The sequence below is a fragment of the Ixodes scapularis genome, unplaced genomic scaffold, assembly GCF_016920785.2.
Source record: "Ixodes scapularis isolate PalLabHiFi unplaced genomic scaffold, ASM1692078v2 PGA_scaffold6__148_contigs__length_123643588, whole genome shotgun sequence".
Taxonomy (NCBI): domain Eukaryota; kingdom Metazoa; phylum Arthropoda; class Arachnida; order Ixodida; family Ixodidae; genus Ixodes; species Ixodes scapularis.
In genome coordinates this window covers 5,057,433-5,076,695 of record NW_024609881.1, presented here as the reverse complement: position 1 = coordinate 5,076,695, position 19,263 = coordinate 5,057,433, and the positions used below count along the sequence as shown (strand labels likewise).

Genomic DNA, 19,263 nt, shown 5'->3' with positions numbered 1-19,263 from the left:
TTCCATCGGTGCTTCCCTCATTAGCCCCAGCCGAACGCCGTCGCAGTGATTGTCAGCCGAGCGCTGCGTCAGAAACAACGTGAACAGAAAGTCAGGGCGCAAACAAGCTGTTGGATAGACGTAACTAGCAGTGTTAGAGGCTTTGTGTGCTAGTGTTTCCTGTGTCCTGCCAGCCTCGAAATAATTCACGTTGTGGTTGTCCCGGTGGGTTTAGTTCTTAATCCAGCCACTATGGGCAGTTTGGATCTCCTCCCCGATAGCTCAAACTTTCACAGAACGTGCATTTAGGTGGTGCATTTTGTCTGGTGAAATTTGACCGCTTAACTCCTTTCTTGTGAAAACTGAGACCACCAACTTGGCCAGGTGCAACGATGGACACCTTAGCACACGACCGAGTTGACGATGGTTGTAACTTGTCTACTCCCTATATATGAAACGAGAAGGCAAAATGATGACGAAAAGTGAGGACATCACTAACGTGCTATGGCCTTACTAGAACGCGAAATGGTATACGTCAGCTAATATGGGTGGTCTAACAAAAAAGTTAAACAGTGCACTTCCAATCTGTAAACGAAAATGCGCTCCAAGTTTATTTTGACGCGATATACTTCCGGCATTTTAGTATACTGTCGATGTACTTCCAGTGCGGAGAAAAAAAGGAATGAAGGTTGCATATGCGAACCTTCCTGCTGAAGACGGAAGAGTTCGGTTGCCGAGGTATAGGCGGTGAATGCACATTTTTCATAAACGTAGTATAGAATCGGTAAACTCAAAATCTACTCGAAGTGCATGTTCCGAAGTGGACATTTTTATGTCATGAAAGTGCGGAGTTAACGTGCCTTTGGTGTGCTGGTGTTTTTCAAAGCAATTGTTCAGGTCACAGAGGTTTCACTACATTGACGACTTACGCAACCGAAGTCGTCGCTATAGGTGCCCTTTCGAGAGTGGCTGAACGCTCACTATATGACTTCTTAAGTAGGATAAGTTCTGTTTTCCTTGACACAGTAATTTCAGACTGCCGATTTGACATTGTTAGTTTATATAACGCGATGACGCCGATCTTTCAACGTACTCTTTGCACATACCATCCGACTTTTCATTTGCAGACGGTCGTTCTTATCGTCACGTCACAGGTAGGAACCCTAAGAGGTCTGCTACTAAAATCTCGTCGCCAGTAGTGCGGTGGTTCGACTACGTGTAGTGTGCCTAGTCCTTGCCTAACGACAGTGTCCAAATATTTTACTAGGGTGTAATACTGGACAGGTTTGTAATCCAGACACCGAGACAATAGATGGCGCTAGCGGAGATTTTTGGAGCCGTTGTCTTCGGGAAAAGTATCGAGTATTCGTAATGTCTCATGTCCTCTGGCGCCAAATACGACAGGTCATTGGCAATGCCGCGCACATCACCCGAGCGGAAGGGCTTCGTACGCGCCAGGTTTTCGTCACGGGAGCTATACACCTATCTGACGTCCCTTCACTGCGTTGGCGCTGGTGTCGTTACTGCACACGCACGATCCCTTCTCCCGAATCTGGTTTGGAGCGCGCAACCCTGTTGGGGGAAAAGACCTCTTTGTTTGTATACATGAGGCGTGTTGTTTCGGCGTCTCCCTAAACAAGCGCCTCGTCCCTCTTTCGCAGCTGGGCTTCTTCACGTACTACACGGTGACGACGGGCGCCGTGACCCCGACGGGTCCCGTGCCCATCGACAGCTTCTTCATCTATCGGCCGGACAAGAGGGTCCAGGTCTGGCGCTTCGTCTTCTACATGGTGCTGCACGCAGGGTGAGAACACTCGGACCTAGATCACGATGCGCTTTCTGCGTCCGGAGGCACAGATAGGCCACGAGTGTAGTCACCGCTCGTGTTCAGGCAGTGAGGGCACGATTCCCAGCACTAGAGTCCCCACTTGCTCTGGCCTCCGGTACGTGACGTAGCAGCACTGCGGCCTCGCAATCTATAGTTTGCCTCACTTAGTGCGCGAGCTAGAGCCACGAAATAAGCTACGCTTCGGAGTAACCGCAGCCATCTTGATGCTTCGGATCAGTGTTGCCATTTGTCCGAAATCGCAATAACATGCTTCCCTGTCTTCCAGAAACGCTTTAACAGTCCGCGACAGAGTAAGACGACATCGTCTGGGCTTCGCGACACCACAAGTTGCATTTTCAAATCCTAAGTATAGACAATGGTCCATTTTTGGAAATCGCCTTTTCTCGGGAATTTTGATGAGAAAAATCTTTGAGCACGTGCTAAAGGGAGTCTAGGCACTTTATCGACCTTGGAAGCTAGGTCCTGCTGGCTCTATTGGGCTCCTCTCACGTAGATTGGGCTCCCTCAAAGTTCCTATTGCGGCTTTTCGCCCCAAGTTCGTTCAAAGCCGCTTCATCTATTTCATTCCTAATGCGAGCATCGTGCTGGGAATCCTCGTAATCCTTTTCTCGCCAGGTGGCGCCTGTTATTTCTAAATGGAGAATGGCGCGCCCGCTCTGCATTATATAAGCAGCAATATCGCGGCGCCCACAAGATTTTCGCTGAATAGAGCGCGGATGCTCCGAAGCACGGTTATTTCGTGGCACCAGTTTGGATGATTGGCAGGAGTGAGAAAAGCAGCGTCACCACTAGAAGTCAAGGCCTGCGTCATCGCGAGTGCATCCCCTATCCACCCCAAGCGACGCTGATGCTCGACGAGAGTAAAGCGGCAGACGCTTCCGTTCTTGTGTCGCCACGCGTCGTGCTCGTTGTGAGACGCTGCGAGACGCGGCGATGCGGACGCCTGCTACCGGTGGATCCAGCATTTGGGGCGCAGACCTTGTCTTCTAGCTTGTATCCTTCTTCCCAGGTGGATCCACCTGCTGTTCAACCTGCTCGTCCAGATGCTGGTGGGCCTCCCTCTGGAGATGGTGCACGGCTCGCTCAGGATCGGCACCGTCTACATGGCAGGGGTGCTGGCAGGTGCGTCCGCCCCTTCCTCCCCTCAACTCCAGAACTTCGCCCAAGGCTTAAAGGCTGTCCAAACAGGACAGAGCAAATGCCATGCACGGCAGAAAAAAAAAAAGGCGGAAACAAACGTGGACGGTGCGGAGCGCTTGTCCGCTTTCGCTGAGGACATGAACCACGCATAAGGCACGGCTTTCCTTCCCACCTCCTCGCTGTCGTCTCCCTCTTTTCCTTGTTTTCGGGAGGCTGGGGACAGACAACAACAGCCGAGGCTTGGAAGACAGGCAGAGAGTGTGAGTGGCTGTCTGAACCCGCGGGATGAGCACGCTCCCAGCCTGAGTCTAAAGACAAAAACCAAAAATAACTTCCCCCCGGCAACAACAACAACAACAACAAAAAAAAAAATCCGTTTCAAGACAAGTTGGACCAGAGGAAAACCTTCACTTCCGGTACAGCAATTGCCGTGCGGGGCTCTTGTTGTGTTCTGTTTGGACAGCCCTTTAGACGGAGTAATTTTCCCCAACGTCTGGACGTCACAATTCCAGCAACACAGTCCTACCGCGTTCACACGGAGTAGCTGCTCAAGTTCGAATTTATACATCTTGTTTTTATTGTTACAATTGGAATTTTGTTTTGCTATTTAGACGTAAAGCTGCGCGTCATAACGTGTTTTATGCCATTAAATGACACGGAGAACACTATCTTATCTCCCCGAAACCGTCGCGAAAACGATCCCTTTTAAACCAGACCAGGCTACATCCCGAGTTCAGGCATCTTCATGCCTTCAGATGTCGCCGTCACGTTCAACTGTTCGCTGTTAAGCTTTTATCATCTATTGAACGTGTTAGTCTGAATTATAATAATAATAATAATCTTTATCAGAGAACCTCTAGGTACTCTGGTTGGCTCGCAAGGCTAGGCAGATAGGCGGGGGCCCGTATGCGTGTGCTTCTGCTAGTCAGGCCACCCAGAGCCAGCCACCCTTGCTCCGTTAATGGTTTCTGCCGTTGACCGTCCCTTTGCTTCACGCTGTTGTAAAAATACAGCGGGGACGTCAAGAGAGCTGGGTGCGACGGAGCTAACTACACGTCTCACGGGCATAACCTGCAGCTGGAAGATTGTAGAAGCGTAGCCTCCTTCATTCTTCAAAGCATGTCAAGTATAGAAAGATCTGACCGCTGTAAAGGAGGAACAAGAAAGAGGTAGCGCGCAGGAACAACACCACCTAAACCATGGAACACATGAGCGGTGGATGTGGGCGCCGCGCGGCACTCGCCGCTAGGCGCGCACAAGCGGGTTTATCTGTATCGGCCGTGATTCCGCAATCTTCGCTCATCGGTCGGTGGCCGAGCTCGCGTACACTGCGGCACGGGAAATTCGCGCGACTCGGCGAAGCATTAACCCCCTCGCAGTCCTCGTGCCACCCCCACGTAGTTCTACGGAAATTTATGCAGCATAATGCACATATGCACCGACTAATGTTTTTTTTTTTTTTTTTCTTTGCGCGCGAATGGAGAAAGCGTTGCGTCAACTCTTCGCTTTTCGCTCCTCTCCCCTTTCCTCCATGCGCTCGGTTCTTCCTTTCATAGCCTCCTTCCATAGCCTCCTTTCTCCTTTATTTTTTTCCTTGTTGCGGTTTGTTCTTGTTTGGGAACTCACTCGTTCGTCTGCTGCTGTCTTAATGGCACAGTTTGAAATCAAATCGTATCAGTTTATTTTTGACCTTGTACAGCTTTCGCTCTGACTTTCGCGTTTGACCTGCTGCAAATACCTTGGGGCCTGATTGATAACAGAATATGGTTAACGAGAACAAGGGTGAAAAATGAGCATCTCATGCATTCAGCGTTCGGCGATTAACGTGCTATCGGTCGCATGTGGCTAGCGATGGCGCTGGCGTGGCTACAGGTAATGCAACCATCTAAACGCAGATGTGTTTCGCAGAGAGGCCGCAGGACGCCGCGTGGCGCTGGCTGAGGGATCATCCCAGAAATTGCTCTGCGCTAAAATATCGGTGACCGTTCGACGCTGCTCCCCGGCTTTTGCGGCGGCTGGGCGCTCCGTGGCTTTGTCGGGGAGTTGACAGGCTTTCTAGAATAAAGGAGGCTATGATAGAGGGCATTTAAGGGAACTTGTCATAATCGCGATATGCTCCAGCCTCTGCGTCGGAACCGCGTTGGCTCTTGCGACCGGAGCACGTAGGGCGCTCTCGACCACTTTCGGGGCTGCATCCCCAAAACGCGTTTCTGTTGATCGCCGATGTGTTCCATGAACACGCGCAGCTCGTGAATCGGGTCCATTATTGTTGGATAGACCTCCGGGTAATTTTTGGGGAAACACTGGGTCCATCATACATGGGATGTATTCGTCTCTGCCGCATAGTATGCTACCGGTGGGAGAAAGTGTGGATGTGCATGAGGTGTCCCGACCATGCAACGTGCGCGCAGCTGTTCGCGTTCCTCTTGGTTCTCCCTCGCACTGTCTGTTAGTGACCCTCCTGTGGCCACCCCCCGCGTTGAGTTCCTCTTTGACGGTAGCCTAAAAAATGACTCGCTACTGCCCCAAGTCTGTCGGCAATCATGTCCAGCCCTTTCTTTCGTGTAGTGCAGTCCGTCCTTCTCCATTTCATTGCCCGTCAAGGAATGGGAGGGTAGGTTGACTTTATATCTTTGCAGCATCGCTTCCGCTTGGCATTAAACAGCGTAGTTGCTGCTTTTATCCCCTTTTCCCCGTTACCGATCTCTGGGAGAGTGTATATGGCTGGGCAGAATTTGGTTTTGTCCATTTGTTCTTCAATCGCTCTGCAACCAAATCCGATTGATCACCTTGCAGAATGTCATTGACGCCTACGTGCAGTAACCGCATGCGCGATACCTTCCTAGCTTTGGAATCGTGGTGCCATCTATTTGCCAAATGGAAGCAACTTCGCCTGTTTGTTTTTGTTGTTGTTTTTCTTTCTTTGGAAGTTTTATGTGTGTGCGCGCTTTATCGGGCGACCGCTTGTGCTAAGTGGGGGGATAGTGCGCTCCGGTCTCGTGAGCAGGGCGCTAAACGGAGCGCAAAGGCAACATTTGCTCGGGTGCTTCCGCGTCTAGCGGCGCCTATAAATAAACCTCGCTGGCCCTCGTCCCACGCACTCCTTTCGCTTATTTGATCGACTCCACTGTGCTTCGCTCTCGGAGCGTATCTGCCCCGCTTCTTTCGCGCGTGCAGCGCGATCGGGAATGCTGTGACGTCGAGCCACAATGCCTCCTGCAACGCGTCTTCGACCGGTGTGTTTACTGCGTCCTCAAAAGTGGTTCCTCGACGTCCGCCTGATGACGCCATGGAAATGGTATTGTGTCGCCGGCGGCCGCAATCCTGGCGGTGTCGCAGCAGCGAAGATGTATGCAGCATGATGCCCACTCTGCTGCGGGTCGCTGTTCAACTTGGACAGTTCACGGAGGGCAGACGGGAGCTGAGACTCCACGACAACAGCGACACTCGGCCGTACTTTTTCACAGGGACTTCTAGTACCAACCGCTAGGATTGCGACGTCCAGCAACATGACACTCCGCCTTTTGCGACGTCAGTTGTTGCCTTCTTTTGGGTGCTTTGGGCGGGATCAGACGCCAAACAGACCAGTTCGAGACGCGGCACTTGAGCCGAGCGGAACACAGAGGGCCGCCCGCGGACTTCGGATGCCGCGAACTTTTGTCGACCTGGAGATTCGACTGGTTCCACGAACCTTCAAACTTTTCGCGGAAATTGACGACGGATGAACGAATTGGTTTTAAGAATGGAATGACAGAGACGTTAGCCTAGACGTTTGCCCTAGCTATTGTGGCGACTCTGCACTGGAGTCAGGGGAAGTGGGAAAAGAAGAATGACTCGATGGCACGGAAAGTATAGGGTGTTTCAAAAACAATTTGGAGTGTTTTTCTCGTCGCAAAATATAAGCTGTGCATCGGCGAACGTTCACTCTCCGCCCAAGTGTGGCGCTAGTGGTTTGAACCAGGTTCCAAAGTTTCAGAAGTACCCGTTATCTCATTCTAGAAGTTGGGTAATTTTCTGAAATCTTAATTGGGGAAATGACGATCGGACAGAGCTCTCGAATACATGGAGCTGGTGTCATCGGCAATCTACAATAAAAGGGCCCCGGAAAAAAATTACCCCCCCAAAAAAGGCACCGGGAAAAACTGCACCGGAACGAATGGTCTTAAATGTCAAGTATAGAAAAAAAAATGGTCCCAGGGAGCAAGGAATGAAGTATTTCCCTCGCAACTGATTTAATAATTAATAGTACGAACCTCGGAAATTTTCCCCAACACGATAAACGCATTCCGGTTTAAAAGGCTGCAATTTTCTTCTTAATTTCCTTCGTAATGAACAAAAAAAATATGGTTCACTTCGACACATGGCGTGAAGTATGGAATAGATTTGTAAATTTTGCCGGTCACAGCCCTGAGCCATGCAACTGTGGAAAGCCATCGACGCTTCACGCTGAGACATATCGACCCTAACCATGAAGATGGCCCAGGACCGAGCAGGCGCTCCTCCATAAAAGAGCGAGTCATCGCTCTCCAAACTGCTACGCCGTTTTAAAAACTTCCGCGAGGAGAATGCCTCTGGGATCACGACGAATGAAGACTTTCTGCCTGCTGTCGTCCATACCACCCAATTCCGACGTTTCTGCATGTACTGAGAATGTTCACGCCAGTGCGCTAAAGTGCATCTCCTTGTTTCTTTTTATTAGGTAAAGAAAAAAAGAGAGACCTCTAAACAGAATGCGATTATTATGATGGGAAAATTTGCGAGGTTTTTTCTCTTTTCAGAATGAACACCATGGAAATAGTTTTTTCCTACAGGTGCCATTTTTCCTACTTGCCACTTAAAACAGTTCTTTCCAGGACCTTTTTTTTTCTTCTTTTCTACACTCCAAGTAGCTGAATGGCACCAGTTACCGAGAATATGCCCATTTCCCCATTGAAATTTTCAGAAAATCCCTTATAACTTTTCAATGGGGTAACGATTAGTTAAGAAACTCTGCATCTGGTTTGCACCGCTACAGCTACATTTGGACGGAAAATGAGCCTTCCGTGATGCGCAGTTTATTTCTGCAATAAAAATAAAAACGCTGCAATTGTTTTTGGGAGGACAGCCTGTAAATCAGCAAGTAGATCCATCCCAGCCCCTGTTGATAGTACCTGCGTGGCGAATGTTGCTCACTTGTGGCGCGTTCCTCTCGATCTGCAGGCTCCCTGGGCACGTCGGTGTTCGACATGGACGTCTACCTCGTGGGGGCCTCTGGCGGCGTCTACGCGCTGCTGGCCGCCCACCTTGCCAACGTGCTACTGGTGAGGAGACCTGGGTTTTCGCAGTTGCTGTGGCTTGCCCCGCCTACGTGCCGTGGATGCAGCGAGACTGGCGTGCAACCAGACATGCTATCTTGGTTTAGAAGGCGGGAATCTATAGGTGGCGCGGATCTGACGCTGTAAAACGAGCCGGAACGAGCCGCGCCTGCGCAAAAAAAACTCAAACTTTCCTCGAACGGTCACTGAGGAGGTCATTTGTGCACATTCGTTGAAGACTGAGTTTTCTTTGTGGAGGCGCGGATTTTTCCGGTTCGTTTTACAGCGTCAGAACAGATTCTGTCACCCTATGGTGGCGAAGAGATGTTTCGGTGACGACATCTTTTGGTTTCTATCCCGGACGTCACGACCATGATCTTTTAGTAGCGAGCGACACTTTTGATGGTGCGTGAAATGAGCGGTGGAGGCCGAGTTCGCTCCTTGTACGTCAGATTTGAGGGTCTGACCGCTCTCTTGTTTCTTAGAAATAATCTTACTCAAGCCGTCATAGTGAGCGTTTGACCAATCGCGAAAAACCGATAAAAAGCCACTCTCTTAACCGCACACGTCGCCAATAAAAATAAAATAAAAAGAATAAAGACATCATCAATAAGGGCGGCGCACTAACAGGGACGTGGCGCCATCTGTTGGCAGTTCATTACACTATCAACAGAGATCGCGATGTGGGGGGCTCATCAAACGACGACGACGCGTCTTCCGCGTCTCGAAACAATTTATTTGCGGTCACGGTGGCGGTTTCACTGCCAGGTCAAATTGTAAGCCGGAACGTAAATAATGCGCAAAAAAAAAAAAAAGTTTTTTTTTCTTTTTTTTTTTTTTTATTGAAAAGGTTTGATAATTTCAGTCAGCGGTCCATAAACACGACTTTTCGACGAATCGATGGTGAACAGATAATCTTCGGAACTCCGATCGACTCTTGAGTGTTTGTTGCTGCTCTAAGCCATGCATCTTTTATGTACCGCATTTATTCAATCTTATTCCAACCCTCGAGCAGTTTTCCTCTCTCTCTCTCTCTCTCTCTATATATATATATATATATAGATAGATATAGATATTTAAGTAAACGGTGTGCGTTAGAATCGGGTAACTACTATTGATAGCATTGTGATACACCCGCCGTGTAGATTCCTTTGGGTCGCCTTTCTGTACTACTGCTTACTTGTATCGGGAAGATTTTCACGGTCACCCTTATCGCCGTGCGTTGCTTAATCCGGAATAGGTAAACGAAAACTTTGTCGTTACTAAAACACGGATACCGCCTACACGTATCAAGAATGAACGCCAGGACTTACCTGAGTGACTCTGATGTTAGGGTGGCCTTCGCGTGGGTGTAACGGTATTGCTTTCAGTTTCCCGTGGTACGCACAAAGTCGGTTAAACTTGAATTATAACCGGTGGCAGGCTAAGAACCTAATAGACGCTCTACCTTAAGTGCGTGCTGGAGGCGGGGCATCTACTGGGTTCTCTTACGCGCTAAAAGTTAAACAACAATTTCGGCTTCAGGATATGACGTTTCGACCGCTTTCCGCAGTTTCCGATTGCTGTCAAGTGCCCGTCCTGCGGCTAACATCCTGTGGCATACGTCGTGACCTGTATTCTTCATTACTGTATCAACTCCGTCAAGAAACTGTCCTAGGAGCTTACTGTTGAGAAGTGCATGGTTTCATCTCGAACTTCAGTGCCGAGGCTGATGCGATCGCAGCCTCACCGTTTCTGTCGTAGTGGCAACTTCAGCAACTCGATATACCGCAACGGAGAATATGGTACAGACGCGCCGCCTTGCGGCTTCCTCGCAACCTAACTGCCCAGTCAAGAAGGCCAACCAAAGAAGTAGAAAAAAGAAGTCTTACCTGTGTCGGCGAAGGAAAGTTTTGCTCAGAGCATTGTGTACCCACAACTAACTAAACAACTGCAACGAGCGAAGGTGTGCAGGCAAGGTGGTTAGGATGCGTTTAATCTAAACACTGAGACAAGGAGAAATACTATTATGGATAAGACAAGATTTTGTATCGTCTTGTCTTTCATTTTATTTCTTGCCGGTGAGTTTAGATTATGATGATAAGTGAACAACTTTCCAGATTGATTGATCGCCAAAGGGCAGCGCTGTGATCGAATCTCGCTCGCCGTGTCTCGCTTTTGGTGGACACGAGGAGTCCGTGTTTCAAGGGCAGGTCTCCCAACGGAGTTGTTCTCGTAACATTGACTGCATTTAAGAACTCCCCGGAATGTCGGCCACTTCTAGGGACGGAAGCTGCCGGCCCCTCATGTTCGGCCGCCACATCTGCCTTTGCCAAAAAGAAAATGAAATATTTAAAAAAAATATGAACCCAAGTTAAACGAAGAAAAGAAGTACCACAATGATCAGGTTCCAAGTGACGCGGTACTTCATGCTCTTTGTGTTTTTTTTTGTTTTTTTTTTTGTTTCTGTAAGTTGTGTTTTGTGGTAGAGCTGACATTGTATCCGTTTCTTTCAGAACTATAATCAAATGCAGTTTGGCCTGGTCAGACTGATCGGCGTCTTTGTCATAGGTGAGTTCACTCTATCTTCGGTTTTCATGGGTTGGTTTCTGGCTAAATCGTAAAGCAACAATGCGACTAGCTCGAGCATTTACACCAGAATACACGAAACACCCATATGAAGAGTTCATTGAAGTAGATATGCCCAGCGCTCACGTTTCTTTTGGTTTAAACTTTTCTCGGAAACCGAATTCCTCGCTTGTAAATCTGCGTTTTAGGGTTGCCCGCCTGTTTCTTTCCTGAGCATTGTGAAACTACTGCCTAGGCATTCGGGTGTTGACAAGTCCTTCAAGTAAGGCGTTACATTTCAAATATTGACTTCCCACCACCATATTCTTTTGAACAAATGATCACCCTCAAGCACGCTGGTCCCGTTTTTCGGTGTCAATATCTGTTAGGCGTAAAAACCCAACGCAATATCGCCCGCCCCATCAAATTTATGTGACATCCAATGGGACTCTCACTCTAGGTGTTACGCTCCTGATTAACGGACAATGGGGTTGGATTTTAAACATGACAGGAAAAGAGGGTGAGGAGTCAGCGCATTTTACCTTACCTGCATCGAAGCATGGCTGTAAACGCGCTCAAAATACGCGAAGCAAAGAACTGCTACAAGCGAGTTCTTTTATGTACCGCTTTATACGTCGTTCATAATCTCCCTCCATATGCATGAGTATAAATTGTACAAAGTAGAAAAAAACACGTTTGTTTGACATTTGCACACACACGTCTGATTGCAGTGTTACAGATGACAGCTTACGCCCCACAGTCTACGACAACGCTGGCATGCGACCCTCATGCATTTCGCCGTCAGTGTCATTCGCGGCTAGGTTGCGGAAGTTGCCCATTATTGTGCCGCTCGCTCCTGAGCGTGTCGCCAAATGATGCTGCTTAGCCGTGCGGACTGCTGATCCACCGAAATGTTCAGTTTGTCTAGTTGGTTCATGGCTATATAGAAGCGCCGAAGGACAGGAACAAAGTGAAGAAGCACTCCGTGTTGTCGGTACCTCATTCACTTTGTCCCTTTCTTTCGGCGCTTCTATCCAGTGCTGATGCAAGTGGCGTAGTCGCTAGTACGTGGTCGGTTCGCAAAGAGATCGCGATTTTACATATCCACAATTTATCCCTTGAGTCGTCAAACACTAAAACCCTTTTAATACAAAAACACGCGCGCACACACACACACAAAAAGGGCATAGCAGGGCATTAGTCCATTGTGTTGTGTTAGTTCGCAGCGGGTGCCCATATATTGATTTCTAATTTTGTGATTAAACTGTGCTGTCAGGTTTTAAAAAAATAATTTTACACGTTTTTATTCGTTGATCTTTTTGTTATCGCGGCGTTCGGAGCTTTAGGTAGTGCTGGAGATGCGAGATTTCCAATTGGCCAATATAGTCCCTAGCAGGGGCGTTGGAAGCGGAAGTCTTCAGGGGATTGGAATAGAGAGAGAGGGGGGGGGGGAGGGAAGGGACGATTCCCCCCTCCCTGCGCCTTTGCTGCAAAAAGTCGAGTTAAATGATCTATATAAAAGCATAGCTATTATATTTGCTTCACTCCTCTGTGAAAGGTCAATATAATATGGTTGTCCTTTCTCTGACACCGGCACATGCCACGCAAAGAGAAACTGTGAGGAAATTAGCGTGCTGGCAAGAATATCTCGGCTTTACCCGTCTGCTTTATGTGTGTTTCTAGAGACGTAAACAAAATCTTCCAAGGCGGAAACTAGCTATCTGTATTTCTTTATTATATTCTATAGACTCCTTTCACAGGCCCCATTGATTAGTGCTCCATACCCTCTTCATGGGAACCTAGCATACTTAGGTGCAGTTTCATTGTTGCCAGATGCAGTATGGGCAGGGACCTCAAAAACTCCTCCCTGTGCTTTTCTCGTGCAGCCTCGGCAGACGTCGGTTTTGCAGTGTACGACCGCTACTCGGCGGAACCCCACGGCGCCCCAGTTTCGTATGTGGCGCACCTGACGGGTGCGCTGGCAGGGCTCACCATCGGCCTGCTGGTGCTTAAAAACTTTGAGCAAAAACTTCACGAACAGCTTCTTTGGTGGGTCGCACTGGGAGTATATGCCGCCTGCACGCTCTTCGCTGTACTCTTCAACATCTTCAACTACTGAGAGGGTAGCCAGTCACCCCAAGAACGACCACTTACCCAGAGCGGAGACTCCAGGACAGGCAAGTGCTGAACATGCATCAACGAACCCGGGCCAGCGGCGTTGGATAGTCTTCGATCATCAGCAGGATCTGATGAACGCGAAATCCCCTCAGAAGCTCGGCCAGAGGTGATGGGTAACATCCGACGACAACATACAAACGAGACGACCTTGGGAATCTCCTAGGAACCTACCATGTCATGGGCCCCACCAACCTTAGCTGGAACTGAAGAGAACTCAAGAAGGGTGAATATCGACTTTCTCAGCGCCCTTGTGTGAACTGAAAAAGACAACTGAGCTCATCCTTTAGCAGCGCATGCATGGTGACCACCGAAGCAGCTGTCCTCCAACTGTCGGTTTTCTCTAGATATCCCAGTGCACCGCCAGTGGCTGTTGTGTAAAGGCAACATCTGTAACAACTGATGTTCATAAGGTGATAAAGATCTAACAACTCGAAGAAATATTTTCTTTTTACGAGATGTGCCAACCAACATTGAAGGGCACATCGCGACAGGACAAACACGAGAAAAATGAACATTGTTCTTTAACAAATGCTTCGGACCTGCCACAAGTATCCAGTCATAGAAAAAAGGAATATTTGGCTTCTCTATGCTAGGACAAGAGAGTCAAACAAATGAGCAAGAACAAGACAAAGCAAGGAGACATAGGGAAGTCGGGTTTCCGCAATGACCACATTTCGACCAGGACTCCGCAAGTGATCTTCCATAGCAAGACTCGTGAGTTTAGCGTAAAGCCGTGGTGCTTTTTGGGCGCAGCTATAAAACCAAGAGCCGCTGATCTCCCGCATCGAAACTGGTGGCTAGGACCGTTAGTTTAGTGTCTCACTCATGGAAAACGTTAAATTATGCATAACACATTGGGAAGGTACTTTGGAAACCTGGGGAGAATGGCCTCGCTGTGATGTGCACTGCCAACAGAGCAACTTTGTAGAAGATGTTGGTCAAGGTAGAAGATGTGGCCAAGATAGCATACTGGTCTGATTTGTTGCTTGGCTCCTGCTTCGAGAACTGCAGCCTCGTGCAGTCAATCCCAAGAAATGAACCAAGATCCATCAAAGTAACATCACTGCCCTTTTACAAGTATTCCACACGTCTGAATTCGAGAATGGTCGCGGTTGCATTTACGACGCAGCCGGAAGACTCGGACAAGACTCGAGCTTTGTCGGCCGCAGCTTCTGATGCAGCGGTGCGTCCAGAAGCTCTGTCGAGGATGTGTGAGACTGGGATCCGTTGCTTTAAAGGCAACCCATCTGCCGGACCCTGCGCATCCCCCTTAGCCCAACACCCCCGTCCAAGCTGAAGTGAAGCGCTACGCTGGCCTGTGTAGTGTCTTGTGGGAACTGCCAAAGTGGTGCGAAAGCAGACGCTCCAATAGACTGCAGACCGGATGTGCATGCTTTTTGAACGTTTGAACTCGTTGCGTTTGTGTTTTGTGCTGGTGCTATAGTTTCTCCTCTGCATGCGATATTGCTGTTGTTTCTTGCTGTCAACTGACCATTTATTTGTTTCTCATCCGCGCATGTTTGTATATTGGCAGTATCTTTGCCTCCTTCTCGAAGCCGCGGCTTCTTAATTTATTAGGCGCATTCAACCGCGTCGAAAGATTTCTAACAATGGCATTCTATTCCAGCAGCTAGCTAGCTAGCCTCGTGTGAGAAGAGTTAACCATTAAAGTAACGACAAAGTGTGACCCTTATTTTTATTTATTTATAGATATAAATATAGAGATAAATATGCCCTTAAGTACTTTCTGCTAGGGCCATAGTGGCGTGTTCCATATAATATTTTTTATTCGCTGTAAATGTACGAAGCTGAAAATGCGTCTGCCTAGGAGCTCTCGTACGAAATGTGCCGTAAAGTGCGTACACTTCGCCCGGTACCGGGGTTCTTCATGCTGACGTGTTTGGAAGGTCGTCAGCTTAGATTGGAGCAAGTTGCTTCAGACATTCGTGCATCGTTTGTTTGTTTTTTCGTCTCAGGCATGTTTTGTTTTTCTGTGCTCACAACACCAGTTACCTCATCTGCCATGACCGGCAAAAATTGTTCGCGTTGCTCTTTCTTCCTTTTTTGAGGGAGTGGTTTGGTTCCAACCGAGTGCGTGCGCTGCCTTTCTCGGGATATCGTACGACGAGTGAGCGCACTTTCACGCGGGCGCCATCTACGAGGTGGCGCTGGAAATGCATTTCACTAGAAGTTTTTGCGGTATTTGGAAAGATCGAGTGTACATACTATCCATGAGAAATGGTCCTCTATTGCATTGTCTAAACTTTTCAAGCTCATAATGGAAAAAAAAAAAGAAGCATACGGATATCTCAGCTATTCCAGGGCTAGACGATAGATGGCACCAGTGCGTTCTCTCGTCGTAAGAGATCACAAGGTTGCACTGCGCATTTGGTTTCAACCAAATGCAACTGTGTGAACCAGTCTGAATTCCATTTTGACGCGAGCTCTTCACGCTCAATTTCGGTCTATCAGCAGGTTTCGTTGGAAATATTAGAACTCAGTGCTTCGTGATGCAGCTAAATCGGCAGAATTTAGAAGAATTTAACCTATGGTAAAACAACGGCAGCTTCTTGTTCCTTCTTACCAGCTCTCTTGCTGCCTAAGGAAGGACGCGCGAAAACTCGTCGACATTGTCATTTTGCATCATTCCTGCGCTAGGCTGCTTGATATACACAAGCAGGACGCAGTGTTCCACCCATTTTAAAGTATGTTCCAGGCACTGAACAGTGCTCCAAGCTGCGTGACCGCGCTTGATCACCCTCGATTGCAAGAGGTTGTCCGCACTCTCTTCCAGAGATTGTTCACAAGTTTCGGCAGGAAAAAAAACAAAAACTTGTTGCTGTTTTTTTTTTTACAGTTTACGCATTTAAAACACCACTTTTGAAAAATAATGCACCACAGCACACATTCCGGGTTTTTTTTTTTTTTTTTTTTCTTATTTAGGTACACTTTTTTGAACAAACTTACGCAACACCGCCTATACTCGACTTCGAAAGTTAATTGGAGCAGTGTAGGAAGCACAGGCGAGATTCCTCAGAAAGTGCTCTTCTTTAGCTAGAGCTCGTTCAAGAGTCATAACCGCCTCTGCTCTAGACATCTGGCATACGGGAAGGGCGAAATCTTAACCACTATTTCCTGTGATTTATGCCTCACTTGTTTCCAGTATGATTCGAGTAACACGGGCTGTAATGCAAGGTCCGCCTTTCCAAAAAAAAAAAAAAAAAAGGTTAGAAAGAAAAACAAACGAAGAGTAGTTAAAAAGTGGCCGCTTCACCGCGTGGGCTCTGGCTACTTTACATGTTTCGCGTCTATCGCTAACCTGCGGACGCTGCTATGTGTTCGCCCCTGTGCTTTTGATAGCGCTACACGCACACTGGTGAGATTGGGTAGGCAACAGGGAGTTCTCGTAGGTCGTTTTCGCCGTCCCGCAACGCTCTCCGCAACCCGCTGCGATGTCCGGAACTCTACAGTCGAGGCCATCGGCGCGTAGGCGTAGGAACGGCTTCTTCGCTGCGGAGGGCTTAGCTGAGGGGGAAACGAGGTCTTCGAAAACTCTCTAATTTCTCGAGGCTTAGCTCTGCACACTCCATTTAACCTCGGTGCACTCTCTCTTAACGGGACGTCCTGATTGGAAGAGAGGCTCCGATAGAATGATGACGCTGCGCTTGTGACCAATCTGTGCACTGCGTTTTTGGGCAAGACCTTTTGTTGCCCGGGGGTATTAGGACCTCAGGATTGTGACCAGCACGTGCACCCCAGGATATCGGAGGCACTTATGAAATATGCAAAACATTTGCGCCTCTCCTCTTCGTATCGCGCAGCATTCGCGAAACTGTTCGCACAGCGATCAATTTCTGCGTTTTGGACCTTGTTTCTCTCGTTTTCTTCCCTAGAGTTCACTCCATTGTCATTCCATTCTTTCCATTTCTCGGTGCAACTATTTGTCGCGGTTTGTCTTTTTTTCTGCATGTGTTTGTGCTTGTACAGTCGTAGACGACGAAAAAAGAAGAAAAACGAGATTTTTAGGAGCCTATTGTACAAAGTAATTTATTTGAAGATTGCAATTATATTAAAAGTGTGTTTTCTTTTCACTGATCTTGCCTCCGGTGTCTTATTTTTTTATTTTCTAGCGTGTCCCTGCTTTTTCGGAGTGCAAGAAATGTCTCTGGCGACAGAGACACCGATATTTTCAGAGCGTGGTGTTTGATTAACTTGGCTATATTTATCTTTATTACGAACCTAGTTACGAATACTGCGACCCATTTTTTAGTAATTTCAGGAGCAGACACAGCGTAAGCGGCTTTGACGAGAAAACGAAATATAAAGGGATAAAAATGGATTGCCCTAGAAAAGAAATTAGCGCTCAAAATAGATGCCGTACTGTCTATGCTGCCGTCAGGTTGTTAATCGCATCTGCTGACGTTGTCTGAAACGTTTGTGCAATTTTAACTCTCGCCGATAAAAAAATAATAAAATAACGCGCCGTAGACAAAAAAAAATTCACGTCGCAGTTAGAAAACAAATTATGAGCCATTCCACTCTGAGAAAGTGGATGACCAGCGAAGCTGTTTAGCACACGGCTCAGACGTGACACACAATTTTGGAACAAAGGTACGAACGGATTTATTGTCTTGACGGGTGGTCATCATGACGAAATGTACGCACAGATGTCGAAGACTATCGCCGCCCCGAGGAGCCGGAGGAAACTACAGGGTGATTCAAGGAGACGCCAGGCTCTTTAAATCGGCCGGAAAATTCGGTTTCTTAACCTATCGCGCTACGACTTTGTGCAGCGTTGCCCACGGATGGTGCATTGTTTTTTGTAAAATTTGCAAAGAGCGAACTTACCTGAGGAAAAAGTAAAGAAATAAAAAGGCTTAGCTCCTATGCAAACGCAGCGACGCCACCAGTCTGCAAACAACACGGCGCCGTTTCGCACGGGGGACAAGAGATGGCGCAACAAACGCCTCCAGCGAACGAGCATACGGCGCCCAGAGCAGGCCTTTTTAGCACACGATCTTTTCGACTCAAAAGCGGCGCGCGATCCGCACGGGGCGACATTCGCAGAAACAAAAAAGACAGGCGCGGTAACAGCAAGGAACTGCAGTTCCTTGTCTGCAAAAGGGCCGGCTCTCGGCGTCGCCTGCTCGTTCGTTGGCGGCAGTTGGCGTCGCGGCCGCTTGCGCCATCTCTTGTCTCCCGTGCGAAACGGCGCCGTGTCGTTTGCAGACCGGTGGCGTCGCTGCGTTTACATAGGAGCTAAGCCTTTTTCTTTCTTTACTTTCTTCTCAGGTAACTTCGCTCTTCGCAAATTTTACAAAAACAATGCACCATCTGTGGGCAACGCTGCACAAAGTCGTAGCGCGATAGGTTAAGAAACCGAATTTTCCGGTCGATTTAAAGAGCGTGGCGTCTCCTTGTTTCACCCTGTAGACACGCGCGACGGGACCGCCACCCGGCGGAAGGAAAGGAAACCAGGCACGCAGGCACTTGGAGCGACGACAAAGAGACGGCGGTGCGCTTCCCTCCTTCTTCCCGCTAATTTTCCTGATAAATTTAGCGACAAAAGTTTTCCGCCAAATTTAGCGAGTAAATTTTTCAGCTACATTAAGCGGGAAAAAGGGTGTTTTTGTTGACGCACAAGAAAAATCCACGGAACCCTAGCCATAAACAGCTTCGCTGTAAAAACCGAAAAAAAAAATAACAGAAAAATAGTTCCTTGGCGCTCCCAGGATATTACAGTCGTAAACTGTTAAAGTAATCCTTCATAAAGTATGAATACATTGAATACTACAGCATTGCGCCCGTTACTTAAAAAAAAGTAATTAATTACAGTTGCAATTACTTGGCCTAAAAAGTAATGAATTACCTTTACAAATCACTTCCCGCAAAAAGTAATGGATCAATTACTTCGTTACTTTACCCGATTACTTTTGCGTTTATCCAAAGAAACGCGAAAAAAGGATGCACTATCTACAGCGTGTTTGAGGGTAAACATTTTGTGCCTCATCAAATTTAAAACAAAAATGAACGCATTCATTCATTTCACCCGATATTTTAGGTTGATATTTTTAAGAGAACGCATCTATAAAGTTTTAAAGGACTTAAAGAGGTGCTCTAGATAAACGAGTCTTTTAGTGTCCAACTGGGACAGAACTAAATCCCATGCATGCGGAGAATGCACTTGGGCGGTGGAGGCACGCAAACCATTCGAATCAATCGGAGGTTAGCATCGGCGAGCTTCAAAACACGATTCCCCTGAAGATGTGCTTTTTC

General features: G+C 47.9%; 1 protein-coding gene across 1 annotated transcript in view; it reads left to right on the top strand.

Annotated features, from left to right (window-relative positions):
• LOC8034059 (rhomboid-related protein 2) overlaps positions 1–17,082 on the top strand; it is a 66,723-nt gene extending 49,641 nt beyond the window's left edge. The window contains exons 4-8 of the mRNA XM_002407524.5: positions 1,641–1,783; positions 2,838–2,950; positions 8,168–8,268; positions 10,758–10,812; positions 12,696–17,082. Of these exons, the coding sequence (XP_002407568.2) occupies positions 1,641–1,783; positions 2,838–2,950; positions 8,168–8,268; positions 10,758–10,812; positions 12,696–12,928 (645 nt within the window). The 3' untranslated portion in view covers positions 12,929–17,082. The remainder of the gene's footprint in view (positions 1–1,640; positions 1,784–2,837; positions 2,951–8,167; positions 8,269–10,757; positions 10,813–12,695) is intronic.
• The last annotated feature ends 2,181 nt before the right edge of the window (positions 17,083–19,263 follow it).